At 40.3% G+C, this 18482-nt stretch overlaps 1 protein-coding gene across 1 annotated transcript in view; it reads left to right on the top strand.

The window, feature by feature from the left end:
* Positions 1–3089: 3089 nt before the first annotated feature.
* ttc39c.L (tetratricopeptide repeat domain 39C L homeolog) overlaps positions 3090–18482 on the top strand; it is a 45560-nt gene continuing 30167 nt past the window's right edge. Inside the window, exon 1 of the mRNA XM_018267944.2 lies at positions 3090–3474. Within this exon, the coding sequence (XP_018123433.1) occupies positions 3332–3474 (143 nt within the window). The 5' untranslated portion in view covers positions 3090–3331. The remainder of the gene's footprint in view (positions 3475–18482) is intronic.

Below are 18482 nucleotides of genomic sequence, written 5' to 3' on the forward strand. Positions count from 1 at the left end.
AGTTTTCTGCTGATAGGAGCACCGGCTTGGGGTTTCAGGTAAGTAAATACATTCACTTGGGGGTGCCTAACATTTGGCACCCCCATGTCCAAAACAACTTTGCTTCTCCTTTAATAATGCTGCACTACTTTATGATACATTTACTGGTTTAGATTTCATGTAGCTACGCATGTGTTTCTAAAAGCAAGTGTTGCATCAGCCAGAGCTCCTAGGGCACAAAATGCAGAGGTGAGTGTGTTTTAAAGCTAATCAGAAAGGTAACATCCATACATGCTCTATTGCAATGTATGGCAAGCTTCAATTTGCTCCTTACAGTGTGTTCTAATGAATTAAAGGAGAACCAAACCCTTTATATTAAAATCCCCTACCCCTATCCTACATAGACCCTCTTCCCTGCTCCCCCCCCCCAGCCTAGGCGATACCCTCTGGAAATGCCCCTAACTCTTTACTTACCCTTCGTTGCAGACTCAGTGCACAGGAGTTCACTGGTGCCATCTTCTCTTTGGTAATCTTTGTGAAGTAAGCGCTGTATCGGCTCATGTGCAGTTGGAGCAGTCTGTCGGTTTTCTAACAACTGCGCATGCGCCAAAAGTCTCGAAGTTGCCAAAGCTCTGGAAGAAGCTCTGTGAACTCCTATGCACTGAATCTGTAAGTAAAGAGTTAGGGACATTTACTGACGGTAACACCTAGGCTGAGGTGGAGCAGGGAGGAGAGTCTATGTAGGGTAGGGGATTTTAATATAAAGGGTTTGGTTCTCCTTTAAGAACAAATTAACACAAGAGAACTGGATGCACTGAATCCAGGATTTGGTTCAGTATTCAGCTAGGATTTTGCCTTTTCCAGCAGGATATGGAATAGGCCGAATCCTTTTGCCTGGCCGAACTGAATCAGAATCCATAAAATCACATGACTTTTCATCACAAAACAAGGAAGTAACATTTTTTTAACCGTGCGTGCAGCTTGCGGTTCTCTTTTTCCTTTCCTGGCCTTGATTTACATACTCAAATTAGGATTTGGTTTTCTATTCAGTCGAATCTTTTCACAAAGGATTCGAGGGTTCAGCTGAATGCCAAAATAGTGGATTCAGCGCATCCGTAAAGAGAACACTGGAATTACAGTCAGTCTGGGCTGAAGTTAACCATTAACCAGCAATAGGAAATGGCATACAGATCAATTTTGAGTGTTTTGTCAGCTGAGATCAGTGAGAAGGGGACAAAATGCTTGGATTTGCTCCCTATTGAGAGTAAATTGAAATCAGCTGCAAACAACCAATGCTGTCAAGTGGCAGGTTTTCAAGTGAGAATTTGCGAAAGCACACTGAGCACATTTACAAGTTGCAATTGTTTCTTTTCATGAAATTTGCAGTCAAACGATGCTGCGAACCTTACAGAACTGCAGAACCATAAGTCACAGTTGTAGGAAATGTCTCAGAGATCAGCACAGTTCAGAGAAGAGAAAGATGGACCAGCAGGGGGAGCATGGATACAAATTCATTTTATTGTCAGTGTTTGACTAATATCATGGTAATGAATGGAACAAAAATTACTGTAAATTACAAAAGTTCTCAGAAGTTACAGTATAAATCCTAGTTAAGACATGTATCAACTGATGAAGCTGAACAGAGTTGGTGGCCACCCAAAATAAGCTGCTGATAGGAGGCATTAGAGCACAGAAAATCTTACACAAACAAAAGTTATACCCAACAGAAATAGTCATTATTAATATGTTGATATTACTTCTGGAATACTATTTGAAAAAATTTGTACTAAAAAATAGTGTGAGACTATAAAGCTACTTAACTATCTAGAGTATCTAGAAAAGTTTATACATGGATGTTATGGGTATTCAACTTGGAAATGAACAGACTTCATGTATTTTGAACTGCTAGGTAATATTAGGACAACAATGTATATAACTTATACTATATACCCCCCCCCACTCCACTGCCACACCAACTTTCATTTCTTTTCTTTCTCTATTTTTATCTGTATCTTTTCTTTTTTAAGCAGTTATTTTGCTATTTTAAAAATGAATTAAAATAGATTTAAAAAAACAGTGTTTGAGAGGGGGACTACCCCTTTAGTTGGTTGTTAGGGGTTGTTCACCTTTAAATGATCTTTTCCTGTGATGTAGTGGGTGACATTCTGAGACAATTTGCAATTGGTTTTCATTTTTTATTATTTGTGGTTTTTGAGTTATTTAACATTTTAGCAGCTTTCCAGTTAGCAATTTCAGCAATCTAGTTTTTGGGGCCAAATGACCCTAACAACCATGCACTGATTTGAATAAGAAACTGGAAAATGAATAGGAGAGGCCTGAATAGAAAGAGAAGTAATAAAAAGTAGCAATAGCAATACATTTGCAGCCTTACAGAGCATTTGCTTTTCGATGGGGTCAGTGACCCCCATTTGAAAGCTGGAAAGAGTCAGAAGAAGGCAAACCATTTGAAAATGATAAAAATTTTAATAATGAAGACCAATTGCAAAGCTGCTTAGAACTGCCCAGTTTACAAGATACTAAAAGTTAATTTGAAGGTTAACCACCCCTGGGAGCATTATTGTTTACAGTTGAGGTATTATATTGCAGAGAGATGAATGTGAGTATATAACAATCTGCATCTTCAGCACACAAGGGAGACATTTGAATGATAAAATGGGTCAGACAGGTAGAATTATGGGCATAGTAGTAACAAGGTTGGAATTACAGGTCTGCCTTCAGATAAGCCTGGATATACAGTGTGTATATATACAAACACCTTGAGAGATGCATCTGCCAGAGACAGCACGACTGACATCTGTTTAAAGCTCATGAAAAGCTGGGGATGAGAACATGTGAGAACACCCCTCCCCCCAATAAACTTATAAGACTTTGTTCTCCCCCAGATCGGTGATCCTTTGAATAAGAGTCCAGGGGAGTCCCATGACATGTACATCATACATGAGAGCTATGGGTGATTGAGTGCACTGGGCATGATTGAGGCAAGTGCATAAGTGTAGGCACAGTGTAGAGAACAGACTGCTTATGACTATTCCCCAACTGCATTGAGCCCTTCCTGTAAAGCCAGAGACTAGCTGAGGTAACAGCCTGACAGGACGAGGAGCAACAACGACAAAGAGACAAGAGCTACAACCGGCACCGCCCCTTCCTGCCCCTCCCCCAGCCACACTAGTCACACTGGGGCTGCGCTCAACCTGTCAGGGTGTTACATCCAGCCCGAGTGCTCCTGTCAACCGGCGGGAGGATAACAAAGAGCGCACGGAGCTCCTCCTATAGAGGGGGCTGTCACTGGCTCACACGCACCGGCACAACAAGCACATCCAGCCCGTGCACCATGGCCGAGCAGCAGCACCTCCGCACTCACGGACACGCACAACGACTGGACCCCAAAGAGGATGCGGAACTGGCGCTGGTGGGGATCAATATGCTCCTAAATAATGGCTTCAAAGAGTCCGACCAGCTGTTCCGGAAATACAGGTGAGACTCCCCGCCACATACAGTATGTACTGATTGATCTCCCAGCCCTGTATGTTCCCTGTCGCTCCTCTCCCGCCCGTACTGTCTATTATATACCCTGTCACTCCTCTCCCACTGTATATACCGGCCTCTGTCCTGTCCCTCCTCTCCAACCCGTGTCATCATTACTAACCCCAGCGCATGGACTGGTACCTCTGAGCCCCGGCCCTGCTCCTCCTTTATGTTGTCTGCTGTGCAGTAATGCATTGCGCCTGCACTCTCACGAACCATAACCAGCCGTGCAGCTGCTAGCTCTACTCTCTACCTAGAATTGCCTGTAACAGCCGTGTGCCCGCAATTTATACTGATGATCCGAGTACCTGGTAATGCCTCTTGCATCTGCTTCCCATTCATGCACGTTATTCCTGTACTTATTCACAACCAGCAATGCAGCCTTGCATCTGTAGCCATTACTAGTCTGTCATGTGCCCATCATTTATACTGATGATGCCAGTACAGTCAGTGTCGGACTGGGACACCAGGGGCCCACCCAAAAACCTTTGACCAGGGGCCCACCAATTAATCTTAGACTAGGGGCCCACTCTTAGTACTATTATTCTTCCTCTCCTCACTCAGCCTCAATTCTCCTAGTCTGTTTTCTTTACATACTATACTTCTTTAGCCTCATAAAAATAGGGAATGGCCATGAAATAGGACAAATGTTTAGCAGCATGAGGGCCCACTGACACCTGGGCCCACCTGGACTTTTCCTGGTATCCCTGTGGGCCAGTCCGACACTGAATACAGTAATGTGTCCTATATCTGCACAGTTCTCTACTCCCCTTTTATGCACATTATTAATGTACTTATTCACAACCAGCCATGCAGCCATGCAGCCTTGCTGTTGTTGTTATTACAGATCTGTTATCCAGAAACCCATTTTTCCAGAAAGCTCAGAATTACGGGAAGGTCATCTTCCATACACGCCATTTTATCCAAATTATCCAATTTTTTTTTAACTATTATCTTTTTCCCCTAATAAAACAGTACCTTGCACTTGATCCCAACTATAAAATAATGCATCCTTATTGGAAGCAACACCAGCTTATTGGGTTTATTTGATGTTTTAATGATTTTATAGTAGACTTAAGGTAGGAAGATCCAAATTACAGAAAGATCCATTAACAGGAAAACGCCAGGTCCCAAGCATTCTGGATAACAGGTGCCATAGCAGTACGTATCAGTTATGTCTGTACTTATTACTAATCAACCATTCATTCAGCCTGCATCTGTAGTAATAAACCAGCCATGTACAGTAGCTTGCATCTCCACTTATTCCGAATTAGCTCTGTTTATTTTAGCTATCACTAACTAGTGCAGGTCCCGACTTTAGCTATTAGCTGACCTTATATCCAGCCATGCGGCTTATATTTGTAGTAATTACCAACCAGTCGCGCAGCTTGCATTTGCAAGTATCGCTAACTTGCTTGGTTTAATGTATCTGTAGCTATTACAAGCCAGTCATGCAACTTTCCACTTCAGCTATTGCTAAGCAGCATTATATTCTGTATCCAGCCATACAACTAATATTTGTAGTAACTACTAACTAGCCATACTGCTTGCATTAGTAGTTGGCACTAAACATTCATGCCAACTTTATCTTTAGTTACTAATCAGACAAACAGCTAGCATTTGTAGTTGTTACTTACAGCCACTTCAGTTACTTCAGACTGTATTTGCATATATTACTAGCTACCCACACAAATTGCTTCTGCAGCTATTGCTAGCTTCCTATTCAAATTGCTTCTGCAGTTATTACTAGCCAACCATGCAGATTAGTCTGCGCTATTACTAGCTTCCTATCCAAATTGCTTCTGAAGCTATTAGTAGCTACCCATGCAGATTGTTTCTGCAGCTGTTACTATCAAACCATGCAGGTTGCTAACAGCCCACACTGCTTGTAGCTTGGATCTGCCTGTAAATATGCTATGTTCATTTGTAATGACCACTAACCTTCGACACATCTTAACTTTGTAGTGATCCCTAACCCACCATGCACCATGTATTTTAGTGATTATCAGCTCTACAGCTTCCATCTGTATTGCTTACTGATCAGCCATGAAGTTTGTAGGTACTATGATTACTGATTAGCCATACTACTTGTAGCTACAATGATTACAAGTTAGCCATATTGCTTGTAGCTACAATGACTACTGATCAGCCATATTGCTTGTAGCTACAATGACTACTGATCAGCCATATTGCTTGTAGCTTCACTGATTACCGATCAGTCTTGCAGCTTGTAGCTACTGTGATTACTGATCAGTCATATTGTTTGTAGCTACGACTACTGATCAGCCATATTGCTTGTAGCTACAATATTTACTGATTAGCCACACTGCTTTTAGCTACGATGATTACCAATCAGTCATACAGCTTGTAGCTACAAGAACTACTGATCAGCCATATTGCTTGTAGCTACAAGGACTACTGATCAGCCATATTGCTTGTAGCTACAATGACTGCTGATCAGGCACACTGCTTTTAGCTACGATGATTACTGATCAGTCATGCAGCTTGTAGCTACAATGATTACTGATCAGCATACTGCTTGTAGCTGCAATGATTACTGATCAGGCATATTGCTTGTAGCTACAATGATTACTGATCAGCCATATTGCTTGTAGCTACAACGATTACTGATCAGTCATATTGCTTGTAGCTACAACGATTACCGATCAGTCATATTGCTTGTAGCTTCAATGATTACTGATCAGCCACACTGCTTTTAGCTATGATGATTACCGACCAGCTTGTAGCTAATGTGATTACTGACCAGTCATGGGGTTTGTAGTTACAATGATTACTGATCAGCCATAGTGCTTGTAGCTACAGTGATTACCAATCAGTCATATTGCTTGTAGCTACATTTATTACTGATCTGCCATGCAGCTTGTAGCTGTGATGATTACTGATCAATCATGCTGCTTACATGTGTAAGGACACATTTACATAGTGAAAGGGTGATAAACACATGTAGTAGGCTTATATGTGCAAACATTCATGGCATTGATAAAAAGCAGCTATAAAAACTGTAATCCCAAATAGAACTAAGCAGTTAGCGGGCATACAGGATAAAAGAGTATTACATAAAACAAAATATCATGTAATAAAATCCGTCAATCTTTACAATAGTCTAAACTAATGTTTCTCCATTTTTTAGTGATTACTAACCACCCAAGCAGTATTTATCTATACTTACTGCTAATCGACATTTCTGCATGAATGTGTAATGATAAGTATTAGTGATTATTTACCAATCAACCTAAAGGTGGAGATACAAGCACATATATTAATCTAGGAGGGGTGTAGACGGGTGCAGGCAGTTCGGGTTGGTTGCGAGTTGGGTGCTGGTCGAGTTTTTTTTGACCCGCACCTCACTAGTTCCCAGATGGCATCAGTATAGGGGAAATTGGCCAAACTGCTCAACCACATCTGATCATGCATGGTCAGCTCAAGCTCCAGCTGTCAAGGTATTGATGAAATTCTAATCCCAACAAAGGTAATTCTGGGAATTATTTTAGCCCAGCAATCTGTGTGGATTCAGTTATAAGGTAATCAATGTAGAAGCACTGATGCTTAGCTTACCATGCTGTGTCCTTACTAAAGGAGAATGGATCATGGCCATCTGAAGTAAAGTTGTTGTACTGAGTTATTTTGTTATGTAGCTGATTCTTTTTTAGAGACATGAGAAGCTAGAAAACCTTGGACATATATATGTGTAAGCTAACCGATTTCAACGGTGGGTCCATGCCCCAGATCTTCAGCATAGGGGAGTAATTCACTGGAATTTGTAATTGCAGGCAGGCATCAATCCGGAACACCAAAACATAGAATTCAGCAGCCCAAAGTTTAAATAATACAAAAATATTTCATTTAACATTATGTATAAAACCAAAAGCCTTCCGCGTTTCGTGTCACCAAAGGACACGTAATCATAGGCTTAATTTTGCCTCATCTGAACTCAGAAAGTCTCATGTACAGCTGTGAACTGTCATTGGACTAAAAACAGACATGGTATTACTATGCTGGTCAAAGTTTTTAAACCGCAAAGTATTTAAACAGCAAGTGTGACGTGGGGTCCAGGTGTATGTGCCCCAGACCTTCAATGAAGGGTGGTTAACCAATAACTAGATGTTGTGGAGGCATTCATTGAATCCCATGATAAAAACATATTTGTTTAGTCACATTTCAATAGGGTGCATACAGCCTTATGTGTTGGTGCTATTTTCCAATTAATCACAGGACTTCAATTAAGTGCAACCTAGCAGGAAACACATAGGACTTTATGTACTTTTGAAATCATGCCCATGCTCCTAAGAATTCTATGAATGCTTGTTCAACATCTGGCTATTGGCTAATTTACTAATATAGGTATTAAATAGCTGCCCAGTGCTACAGCCCTCCCATACATGATTTAATTGTGATCACATGTATTCATTTTACTTTTAATTGATTTCACCCCTCACCCACATGGGTCACTGGATTTAACAGGAATGCACTGTCATTTCAGTTTTATTTCCACTTTCAAGTCATATGAATGAGAAAAGCCTATTTAGTGAGTGCATACATGTAATGTCATTAGAGGCTAGTCACATGCTGTTAGTAATCACTACTAGCTGGAAGGTGCAAGTGGCTAAAACTTTCACTAGTGACTGATGATCAGCCTTATGTGGTATTAGCCTAAAAGCAGCTTTTATTGCACCCAGCCATTATTTTTTCTTTTCCACTGGGACTGTAACTTACTTAAAGGACCAGTAACATCAACATTTTTTTTAAAAAAATTCGTTAGAAAACAATGAAAAAAAACACCAAGACAAATTAAAATTTCAAAATTGCAAAGCCTTTATTAAGAAATAACTTACTGAAACTCCACTTCCTGTCCTCTTCTGAAACGGCGATATGGCGACCATCCATAGTGCGGTGCTGGATTTGTCCTCCCTGGCTAGCTCCCATAGGCTTCTGAAAGCAGGAAGACGGTGCTGGAAAGCAGACGGCTGGATGAAGAGCTGAAGTGTCCAGTGTGTTCCCGGAACATCCTTGTGCAGAACAGCGCGCCTCTGGGGAGATCTTGCACGGACTCAGCCTCCTACTAATCCAGCCCTGCAGCAGCAGGCAATTCTTAGCGAGTGCCCCAGGCGGGTGGCAGGGCACACAGACATCGCAGACATCCCCTCTGGGACGCATCTATCAGCACAGGAGCGTTACATCGCAGGAGCGTTACAAGCGGTGTGCGGCTGGTGCCGGCCGGTGTCTGTGTGAGGCGCAAGAGTAAGCGCACACTGACAGCCTCTATCGCTCCGACTTGGAACCGGTACAATGCCAGCAGCCTCTCTCCAGAGCGGGACTAAGGAGGCTTCCGAGCAGCGGCGCGATGCAATCCGTGCATGAGAATGGCCGAGTGCTGCTGCTGCCTGTCAAAAAAGTGTGCGGCTGTCAGTGTGCGTTCACTCTTGCGCCTCACACAGACACCGTCCGGCACCAGCCGCACACCGCTTGTAACGCTCCTGCGATGTAATGCTCCTGTGCTGATAGATGCGTCCCAGAGGGGATGTCTGCGATGTCTGTGTGCCCTGCCACCCGCATGGGGCACTCGCTAAGAATCGCCTGCTGCTGCAGGGCTGGGTTAGTAGGAGGCTGAGTCCGTGCAAGATCTCCCCAGAGGCGCGCTGCTCTGCACAAGGATGTTCCGGGAACACACCGGGCACTTCAGCTCTTCATCCAGCCGTCTGCTTTCCAGCACCGTCTTCCTGCTGTCAGAAGCCTATGGGAGCTAGCCAGGGAGGACAAATCCAGCACCGCACTATGGATAGTCGCCATATCGCCGTTTCAGAAGAGGACAGGAAGTGGAGTTTCAGTAAGTTATTTCTTAATAAAGGCTTTGCAATTTTGAAATTTTAATTTGTCTTGGTGTTTTTTTCGTTGTTTTCTAACTAATTTTTTTTAAAAAAAATTTGATGTTACTGGTCCTTTAAGGTATAAAGGTAAATCCAATCACTTGTATCTAATGCCTTGCTGTTGAGATTCAGCCAATAAAAGCCTCCTTTTATTTTAGTTGAGCCAACACTGCCCCACTGATCATTAAGCAGCATCAGCTACTGTGAATTGATCATTATAATGAAGCATGTAATGAGTTATTTACTGTTACAGTGTCTGTAAAGCAACTAGCCACTTGCCAGCTTGTATAACAAAACAACAAAGCTCATTTTGTGGGCAATAATGAATACTATATGGTGCTGGTTTTACTTAATATAATCTTTAAAAATGTTTTCATTGGAGCTCCCTATAGATCTGCTAAGGCCCCTGTCCATGTTTCAAATGAGGGGTGGATGTGTCATAACTATCCCAGCCAGAAGCATAATAGGAGGGGAAAAGCCAGTCACAGCCCTGGAGTCACAAAAGCAAAGACAGCCTTCAGTTCCCTATCAGGTCAGCCTAGCTTCTGATTGATTCCTATCCTACAGTGCAGTTTGCTGAGTACTGCCGGCTCCCCTGCACAGCCTGGGAAAGGAGGCAGCAGGAAGTGGAACTGTAAGAGGAAATCACGTGCACACTCGGGCCCTTCAGAATAGGTTCCGCCTGGTTCTCAGACCCTGCTCAGACTGCACTCCCAATTACATGTAGCACACAAGGTGATTCAAACAGGGCACTAGCCCCTTGTGCGTTTATTGTGTCACAAGGTTTTGGGGGCGTTCCCCCTTCGTCAGGCAGCAGGAAGTGGAACAGATGGGCGGGCTAGTAGGTTTTTGCAGACATTTTTAATAAATCAAACTAATCAAACACTGCACTTTTTTACGCACACTCCTATATTTAAAAGAATTTCATGTACTGGCTCATTCTTGCTATTTGCCCATGGGCTGTAACCTATAGCAACCAATCATTGATTAGCTTTATAAAGCCAGCTGCAAGAAGAACAATGAATGCAGCAATCTGATTGGTTGATATAGGTAACAGCCCATGGGCAAATTTACCCAGTGTTGATAAATGAGCCCCAATATGTCTCCTTTAAGGTAAAAGGCAGTGCTGGTAAATCTCATTTGCTAGAAAAAGATATAGTCATGTTTGTTCTTACATAAAGCTTAGCACACATAACCCAGTGTATTCTGCCTTTTGGCTATTATTATTTTTTTTTTTACCAAACTGACAAGTATTTTTTTAGGGAAACTAGTACATTTCTGCTTGAAGCAACTAGCTGTCAATATTCTTTCGGTGCCAAAGTTCTTTCCTTCTCTGGCAGAGCCCTTGAATTGGTCACATTATTCCCCACCAAGAAGAAATAATCATATGTCACTAGATGGACAGCTTTCCCTGCAAGGGCACGTAACATAATTACCTCTTCATTAACATGTAATATTACATTGATGTGCAATGTCCCTAAAACTGGCATACAGAATACATTACACAGAGGAGGCAATAATTCTAGTCTTACTGTGTGTGCTGCCATCACTGCCACTATCATTATCAGTGTGTATAAGAAACGGATCCGCACACACGTTGATTTATTATTACAGAGAAAAAGAAAAAAAAGAATAAAAGGGGAATATCCCCTTTTATTCAGCCACCAAACATCAACGTTTCAGGGGGGAACACCCACCCTTCATGAAGGGTTCCCCCCCCCCAAAACGTTGATGTTTGGTGGCTGAATAAAAGGGGATATTCCCCGACTGCATTAATCAGCGTGTGTGCGGATCCGTTTCTTATACACATTGGTTGCTAAGGGACCCGGCCGGGTCAACGGAAGGAACGCACCACCAACTGCAGGATTGGTGAACTACAGGTGTGCGGTAGGAGAATTACATTGTAACTATCATTATCAGTACATACGGACATACTTGATGACAAGAGTCGCTGTCATAGAGGTGACAAATGCATAAGGTAATGAATTAAGTGGATAGAAGAAAATTAATAGAGACAAGGATGCTGCCAGATGCAATAAATTAACATATTCAACTACACGTGTGGGGAAAGCAGACATGCCTATATAGAAGTAGGATTAGCCTTGATCAGTGGAATTACACAAACAAATAGAATGTTTGGGTGTACTGTTATTACAGGCTAGATTTCTCATCAGTACAAACCATGAAATATTCTAATATAACAGAGTGTCAGACACATATCCTACTGCTGGTTTTACCCACTGGCCCTGACTCTGACAGATTCTTCTTTTATCCAAATAATCCAAATTTTTCAAAATGATTTTCTTTTTCTCTGTAATAATAAAACAGTACCTTGTACTTGATCCAAAATAAGAAATAATTAATCCTCATTGCAAGCAACCCCAGTCTATTGGATTTATTTAATGTATACATGATTTTCTAGTAGACATAAGGTATGAAGATCCAATTTACAGAAAGATCATTTATACAGATAACCCCAGGTCCCGAGCATTTTGGATAATCGGTCCAATACCTGTAGAAATAAAATGTATTACCTTGCATGTCCAATGTAATACATATAAGGTAATTGACGTTTGTGGTCTATTTTACAAGGTCACACAGATTACAGACGTTTGAGGTAATGCAATAAAAGGCCTATAGCAACCAATCAGCAGGTAGTATTTACTGGTCACCTGTTTAAAAGCAAAACTTTTATTGGTTGCTATTGGTTACTGCTCCTGTGCAAACTAAGTATATGTGGGTACATATGTTTTTTTACTCAGTTAACCATATTTGGCAGCTGCTGTATTATTCAGTTCCTTCAATGTGACCCATATGAGTCCTAGTTGGCCATCACTTCACATATTCTGGTTTGTTTTTTTTTAATTACGGTATGCATTTATATATGAGCCAGGAAATCCAGCTTTATACACTATTGCCCATGCAGTGGAAAAGCCCAATTCTATAGTGAAAGGGAAAAAGTCAGAAGCTGAGTATTAATACTGTAGGTAATGGTGGCTTTACATAGCTTACTATTAAATATCAAATGTACATTGTATTTATGCATATACTATAGGAATTTCATTCTGGATTTCATTATGGCTTCAAGGATCACTGTTTAATGTGTGTAGATCTATTTCCAAAAGATGAAAGAGCTTTCTCTACTTTTACCCTGTAATAAATATATATTTCCTCTTATTTGATCTTAAAATGCCACAGAACAGAAATCAGTTGAAATGTCTCCCTGGCAGTGGGTAGTGAATCTAGTTTCACGCTTTGATAAATAAGGTCTCTTGCCAGTGCACTTTTCCAGTTGAGTGGACGGTTGTTAAATCAGGGTTCTTGTACAGCATTGCAGAGAACATAGAGCAACGGATTGCTAGTTTCCAGCCAAGCATGACCTCATCTCAGTTGCAGAATCAATCTTACTGTTTCTTAGTCTCTGCCCCCAGTACTGTACATCCTCTGTAAGGTTGGAATTGCTGATGCTATGGACCGTACTTATGCACTGGAAGCAGCATTGCCTGTAACTTGTGTATTCCTTTAGAGAACGTAGCGGCATAAAATTGCTAGCCTTTCAAGCCAACTCATAATGGGGTCACCAGTATTGTGAGGAACCTGGGGAAATCCTATATTCAGCCTATTCCTATGTTTAGCTATCTATAAAGACGAATGACAAAATATAGTTCATCATGACAGTAAATGTAATTGTCATTGACAGCTCCCTTAAGAGCTCCTGTGCTATATATACAAAGGAAACCTTTAGGGAAGCAACCTCTTTTTCCCAGCTTTGTGACATGTTCATATTTGCTGCTTTTAGTTGTGATGAGCAGTATCCTTGTTTTACTGGCAAGTCCTTGTTTCTGCTTGAATCTGGCCCTTCTGACCTTTATGGTTCAGTCTGATAGGACTGATAATCACTGATAAGGACCGATTAGTGATGGGCGAATGTATTCGGCAGGCATGGATTCGCGGCTAATTTCACCACCTGCAAATTGTTTCGTGAAACTGCTGCGAAAATGCTGCGACAAAAGTCGTTCATGTAAAAATTTTCGTGCCTCAAAATAATTTTGACGCCCATTGACTTGGTTAATGCATTTGGACAAAAAAATTGCACGTTTAAAATTTTTCGCACGCATAAAAATTGTTGTATAAATCACATGTTGCTAGGCTCATTACATTTGTGTTATTACCGAAATGATTTATTATGTTGTTTAATCTGCTTCTGTAGCTCTGTATAAGAAGTAGTTTAAGAATATGTTGTATATAGATAGCTGCCATCCTAATTTCCTATACAGGCCTGGATTTAGGGAAAGGGACACATCTCTCTCTGCATCTATGTATAAAAAGTCTATATATAGAGAATATATATATATATATATCTATATATATATAGATATATATCAAACGAGCCTAACTGCTAGTTGATCCATCTGATCCACTTTTGCATAAATTTCCTGATTGGAAAAAGATTCACATCCAAAAAATGCACGGGGGGGGGGGGGGGCGGCACAGTAGCTGGGCCTAGGGGGGCAAAGAGGGTAAATCCAGCCCTGTTCCTATAGCTATATGGGCATATTCCCTAAAGTACTTTAATAGCCCTGGTATTGTTTATGCTTGTATATAGGGAAAAAATCCACGGAGGCCAAGGTTGCCCAGTTGTATCCAAGGGTTCCACTGACTTCATGACATCATTAATTCATTATAATGTAATTTGGTCCCCTCACATTATGGTAAATAAGCCACTACATGGAATATGTTGGATATATATATTGTATAAATGTATATATTGTATATGAAATAAAGGGCTGTTTCTCCCTCTCACAAACACTATAACGTTATGCTAATGTCTATAACCTTTGCCTTTGACCTATTGCAGACTTGGGAGCACTGCTGGGACTTAGACCAAAAAGCATTTATTTCAGAAAAGACTGATGAGTGGGAGGGGCTTAGTAAGCGAGCGAGAGACCAGTAACAGTATAATTGTAGACATGCCAACATTCACCTTTAAATAGGGAGGCATATAAAAATGCATTGTGCGTGGTTGGGCTGACATCTGTGCTGCACCTTATTTGGCATGTTCCGAAAATGTTGTATATAATAGTACATTCTGGTTTTATTTTGTATTAAGCATATGGGATCCATTATCTGGAAACCCGTTATCCAGAAAGTGCTGAATTACGGAAAGGCCATCTTCCATAGACTCAATTTTATCCAAATAATCATTTTTTTTAAATTATTGTCCTTTCTCTGTAAAAATATAACGATACCATATACTTGATCCAACCTAAGATATTGTATAATTAATCCTTATTGGAAGCAAAACCATCCTATTGGGTGTATTTAATGTTTAAATGGGTTTCTAGTAGAATTAAAGTATGAAGATTCCAAATTTCCAAATTATGGAAAGATCCGTTACCCAGAAAACCCCAGGTCCCGAGCATTCTGGATAACAGGTCCCATACCTGTATATTGGAGGTACCGCATGCTTTTCACTTGCTGCCAATTGTTTGGCAATGCACATGAGTTTGTGGCTTTGGCAATACATGCCCGAAAGGCTCAGCTGCAACTTCTGCTGCCTCTTATGGGAAGCACAGTTTTAATTCATGTATTGATCTCTTTAGTATTCAGAAAGTGAATAATTCAGAAGAGCCTTTAGCACAGGCACTGCTGTCAGCTCTTTTGATCAACTAAAACACTGCAAAGGTTTTTATGGTAGTCGTGAGTGGAAAATACCGCAATAAAAATAAAAACTGCCAGTCAAAGCTCATAACATATCAGGTTTGGTCATTTTGAGCTGCATGGAGCTGAAAAATATGCTGAAGTCAATGGCGTGTGTGGTAATGACTTGCCTGGCAGGCTCTTGTTTCTCTTTTTGTACTTAAGAAAAGTGTGTTAATAGTTTTATGTTGGGAAAATTATTATGTTATAAGAAGGGCAAAAGATTGAAGAAAGTTCATTTTATTTTTATAAGTCTTTTTAAACCCTTATGCACCTACACGTAATTGCAAAGAATTGAAATACAATGCTGATTGGTTGTTTTGTCATGCCTTTTATACAAATGATTGCTCCTAACTGCTACTTATACCAAAAATCTTCACAGAATTTGTTGAAAAAAAGCACTTTTGACTCTTTAAATATATTCTGAGTACTCTTTAATTAAACACAATGCATATTTTTTCCATATCATAAAGCATTGGGAAGCGTAATTTCAATTTTCAGTTTAATTAGAAGCTTCCTGGTTCTTAGGAACAATTGTTACCAGCTACTAAAACAAACCCACCCCAATTCTGGCAACAACTTGCCCTTTTTTGGGCCTCAGCCTGAAGAGAAGAGTCTGGTAGATCGAGTCCAATGACATAAGGAAATGTCACCAGCCTATCGCAATTCACCTAATTACGGTACTGCTGCTGAAATCCATTGGGAAAAAATGTCCACTCCCCATAGAAGGGTTATACACGCTCTGGGCACTATGTTCTCTTGTACATATTTGTAAAAGATACACAAATGACATGAACGCACCCTAATTCTGATAAAGGGCCATATAATAAATCACATAAAGATAAAGCTAATTGTTACACCACCTGCTACACAATATGGGTTTGGACACCCGGGTATGATTGGCCTATGGCATACAGAGCAGATATCAGCTGTTTCTTTCCATAATTTGTATCCCCATACCTTAAGTCTGCTAAAAGTCATTTAATCGTTAAAAGCAAATAGAATTGTTTTTCCACCAACAAGCATTAATTATATCTTAGCTTGGATCAGATATAAATCATTTTAAACATTTTTTTAATTATTTGCTTACAATGGGATCTATGGGTGATGGCCTTCCCCTAATTTTGTGCTTTCTGGATAATGGGTTTCCGGATAATGGATCCCATAACTTTTATAAGGAGCATCAGATCAATTCTATTATATGTTAAATTCATGCAAAAGGAGAGGAAAAGGAGAGAAGGCACTTCTCACAATGAATCGGCTGAGCTATACTTCTGAAGTTTTGCAGTTGAAGATGCCAAAGCGTAAATGAGGCAGTCTTCCACTAGTTGAAGCAAAGTAAAAGTTTATTGTGTCCACAGCCTTACGCGTTTCGTGTTACAAACACTTCGTCATAGGCTATCTATACAGAGCATACACAAGGTATTTAAACTAGTGTGCACCAATCAAAATAACCCATCAATTAGCTAAAAGTCTAGGCCCTCCCCTCCTGCAACCTTCCGTTCCCTGACTTGCGCCTGCTCTGTGTGTGTCTATAAACAGAGGGCACGGAGCAGGCCGGGGTTGGGTGCGGGTCCATGTCTCACCGAGAGGGGGTTAGGCTTTCATTGGTTGGGGGTTGATCCACTCAGACCAAAGTATGCTTTCTCCAATTAGTTGGTAGTCTGAGGAGGTCGCACTTGTTTCAGCCTTTCATTTACGTTTACACAGCAATAATTCCAATTATTTGCAACCATAACTTACAGCTCCTGGCAATAGACACTGGTACAGGAAAATCAAGTAGAGACACTTGTTTTGTTGCTTTAAACAGAACATTTTTCCATGAGTACCGGTTCCACTTGTTTTAGCCATTCTTCCAAATATTAGGGGTGGGTGCCAGTTTGAAGTCTATTTTTACCTTTGAATTCCATGTACAATTAGATGAAGCAGACACACGGCACACTGATGTAATGATAGTGTCTTTACTTGTTATAAATTACAGTGAATCGAACACGTTCAAGATAATAGAAGACTTGTGTAGGAAGTATTTCTTTTGTTAGGTCCTGAGACTCCTGAAAAAATGTGTTGGACACACAGGAATAGCAGTAATTAGCATTGATTAATGAGTCGTGCAAGCAGGCAGGGAGCCGATTCATAGCGTAACATTGCATCACGGTCCTTTATCTGGCAGTTAAACACCTGCACAGTGATCTGTGTTCCGACTCCCCGCAGAGAGCATCAGTATGGACAGCGCTGGCTGTAAGGTCAGATGGTATTTTCAGATGTCTGAACCTCTTATTTTAAGCTCATTAGAGCTAATTACAAATGTTCCGAAAGTCGTATGTTACTCCTGATGTATCTCCGGCAGTGTTGGGCTGTGTCCTTATACTTAGTTCAATGCTATGATTACACAGTGTTATTTCCATTATCAATATGTACAGTGTTGCTTATTATTTGTCATTTTAAAAAAGCTATAAACCCTTTTTTGTTGACATTTAAAGGGACATTTAAATGAAAATTTAATATAAGCTTCACCATACTGAAATAAGAATTTTTTAAAATATGATCAATTAAAAATTCTTACCTGTTAAAAAAAAAAAAAGAAATTGTTGAAATGTTTTATACTTGATGTTATAATCACTACAAATTTTGCTTTATGGAAACATATATTATTGTATCATGTGATTTCATTTTATCTTTACAATAAAAACAAGTTTATAAAAAAAAAATTCTTACCTGTTTCGGAAATAATCAAGTTACTCTTCACTCTCCCCATCTCTTCATTCTCTCTTCATGCAGGAGTTGGGATATATATAAATATATTATATACGATATATTGGATGTAACTGTCAATGAAAATCTGACACCCAACTCCTGAATGAAGAGAAAGATGCTGAAGGAGGGAAACAGTGAAGAGAAATTTGAAATTTTCAGTAACGGTACATATTTTTTTTATTGAAAGTTAATTTAGAAAATCTCCTATTTGTGATGAAGCTTATATTAAATTTTCATTTTTGCTATAGTTGCCCTTTAAGAGACAAATTAGGCATGTTTCTAAATAGTCCAGTAAAAAGGCTTCTTTAGTTCTATTGATTTACAAATGCAGGTACAACTGGTTTATTTAATCAAAAGTGAATGTCTGTAACTACTGAGGAGGATGTGACTGTGGTGTTGATGTGAAGTTCTCTTCGTAATAAATAGTTCCTGTGTGATCTTCTTTGGCCCGAGGAATTGTATCCAATCCAGGCTGTTGGACAGCCAGTTTCAGCAGTCAAGTATTTCGGCCCTTGGGCTGAACAAATGAAGGTGTGCTCCCTGCTTTTCCTGATCTGCCACTCAGCCTCCCCATGTGTTGATAGAGGTCACTGTATTTTTTTTTAGTCCAAGCAATCG

Source organism: Xenopus laevis, chromosome 6L (assembly GCF_017654675.1).
Source record: "Xenopus laevis strain J_2021 chromosome 6L, Xenopus_laevis_v10.1, whole genome shotgun sequence".
NCBI lineage: Eukaryota > Metazoa > Chordata > Amphibia > Anura > Pipidae > Xenopus > Xenopus laevis.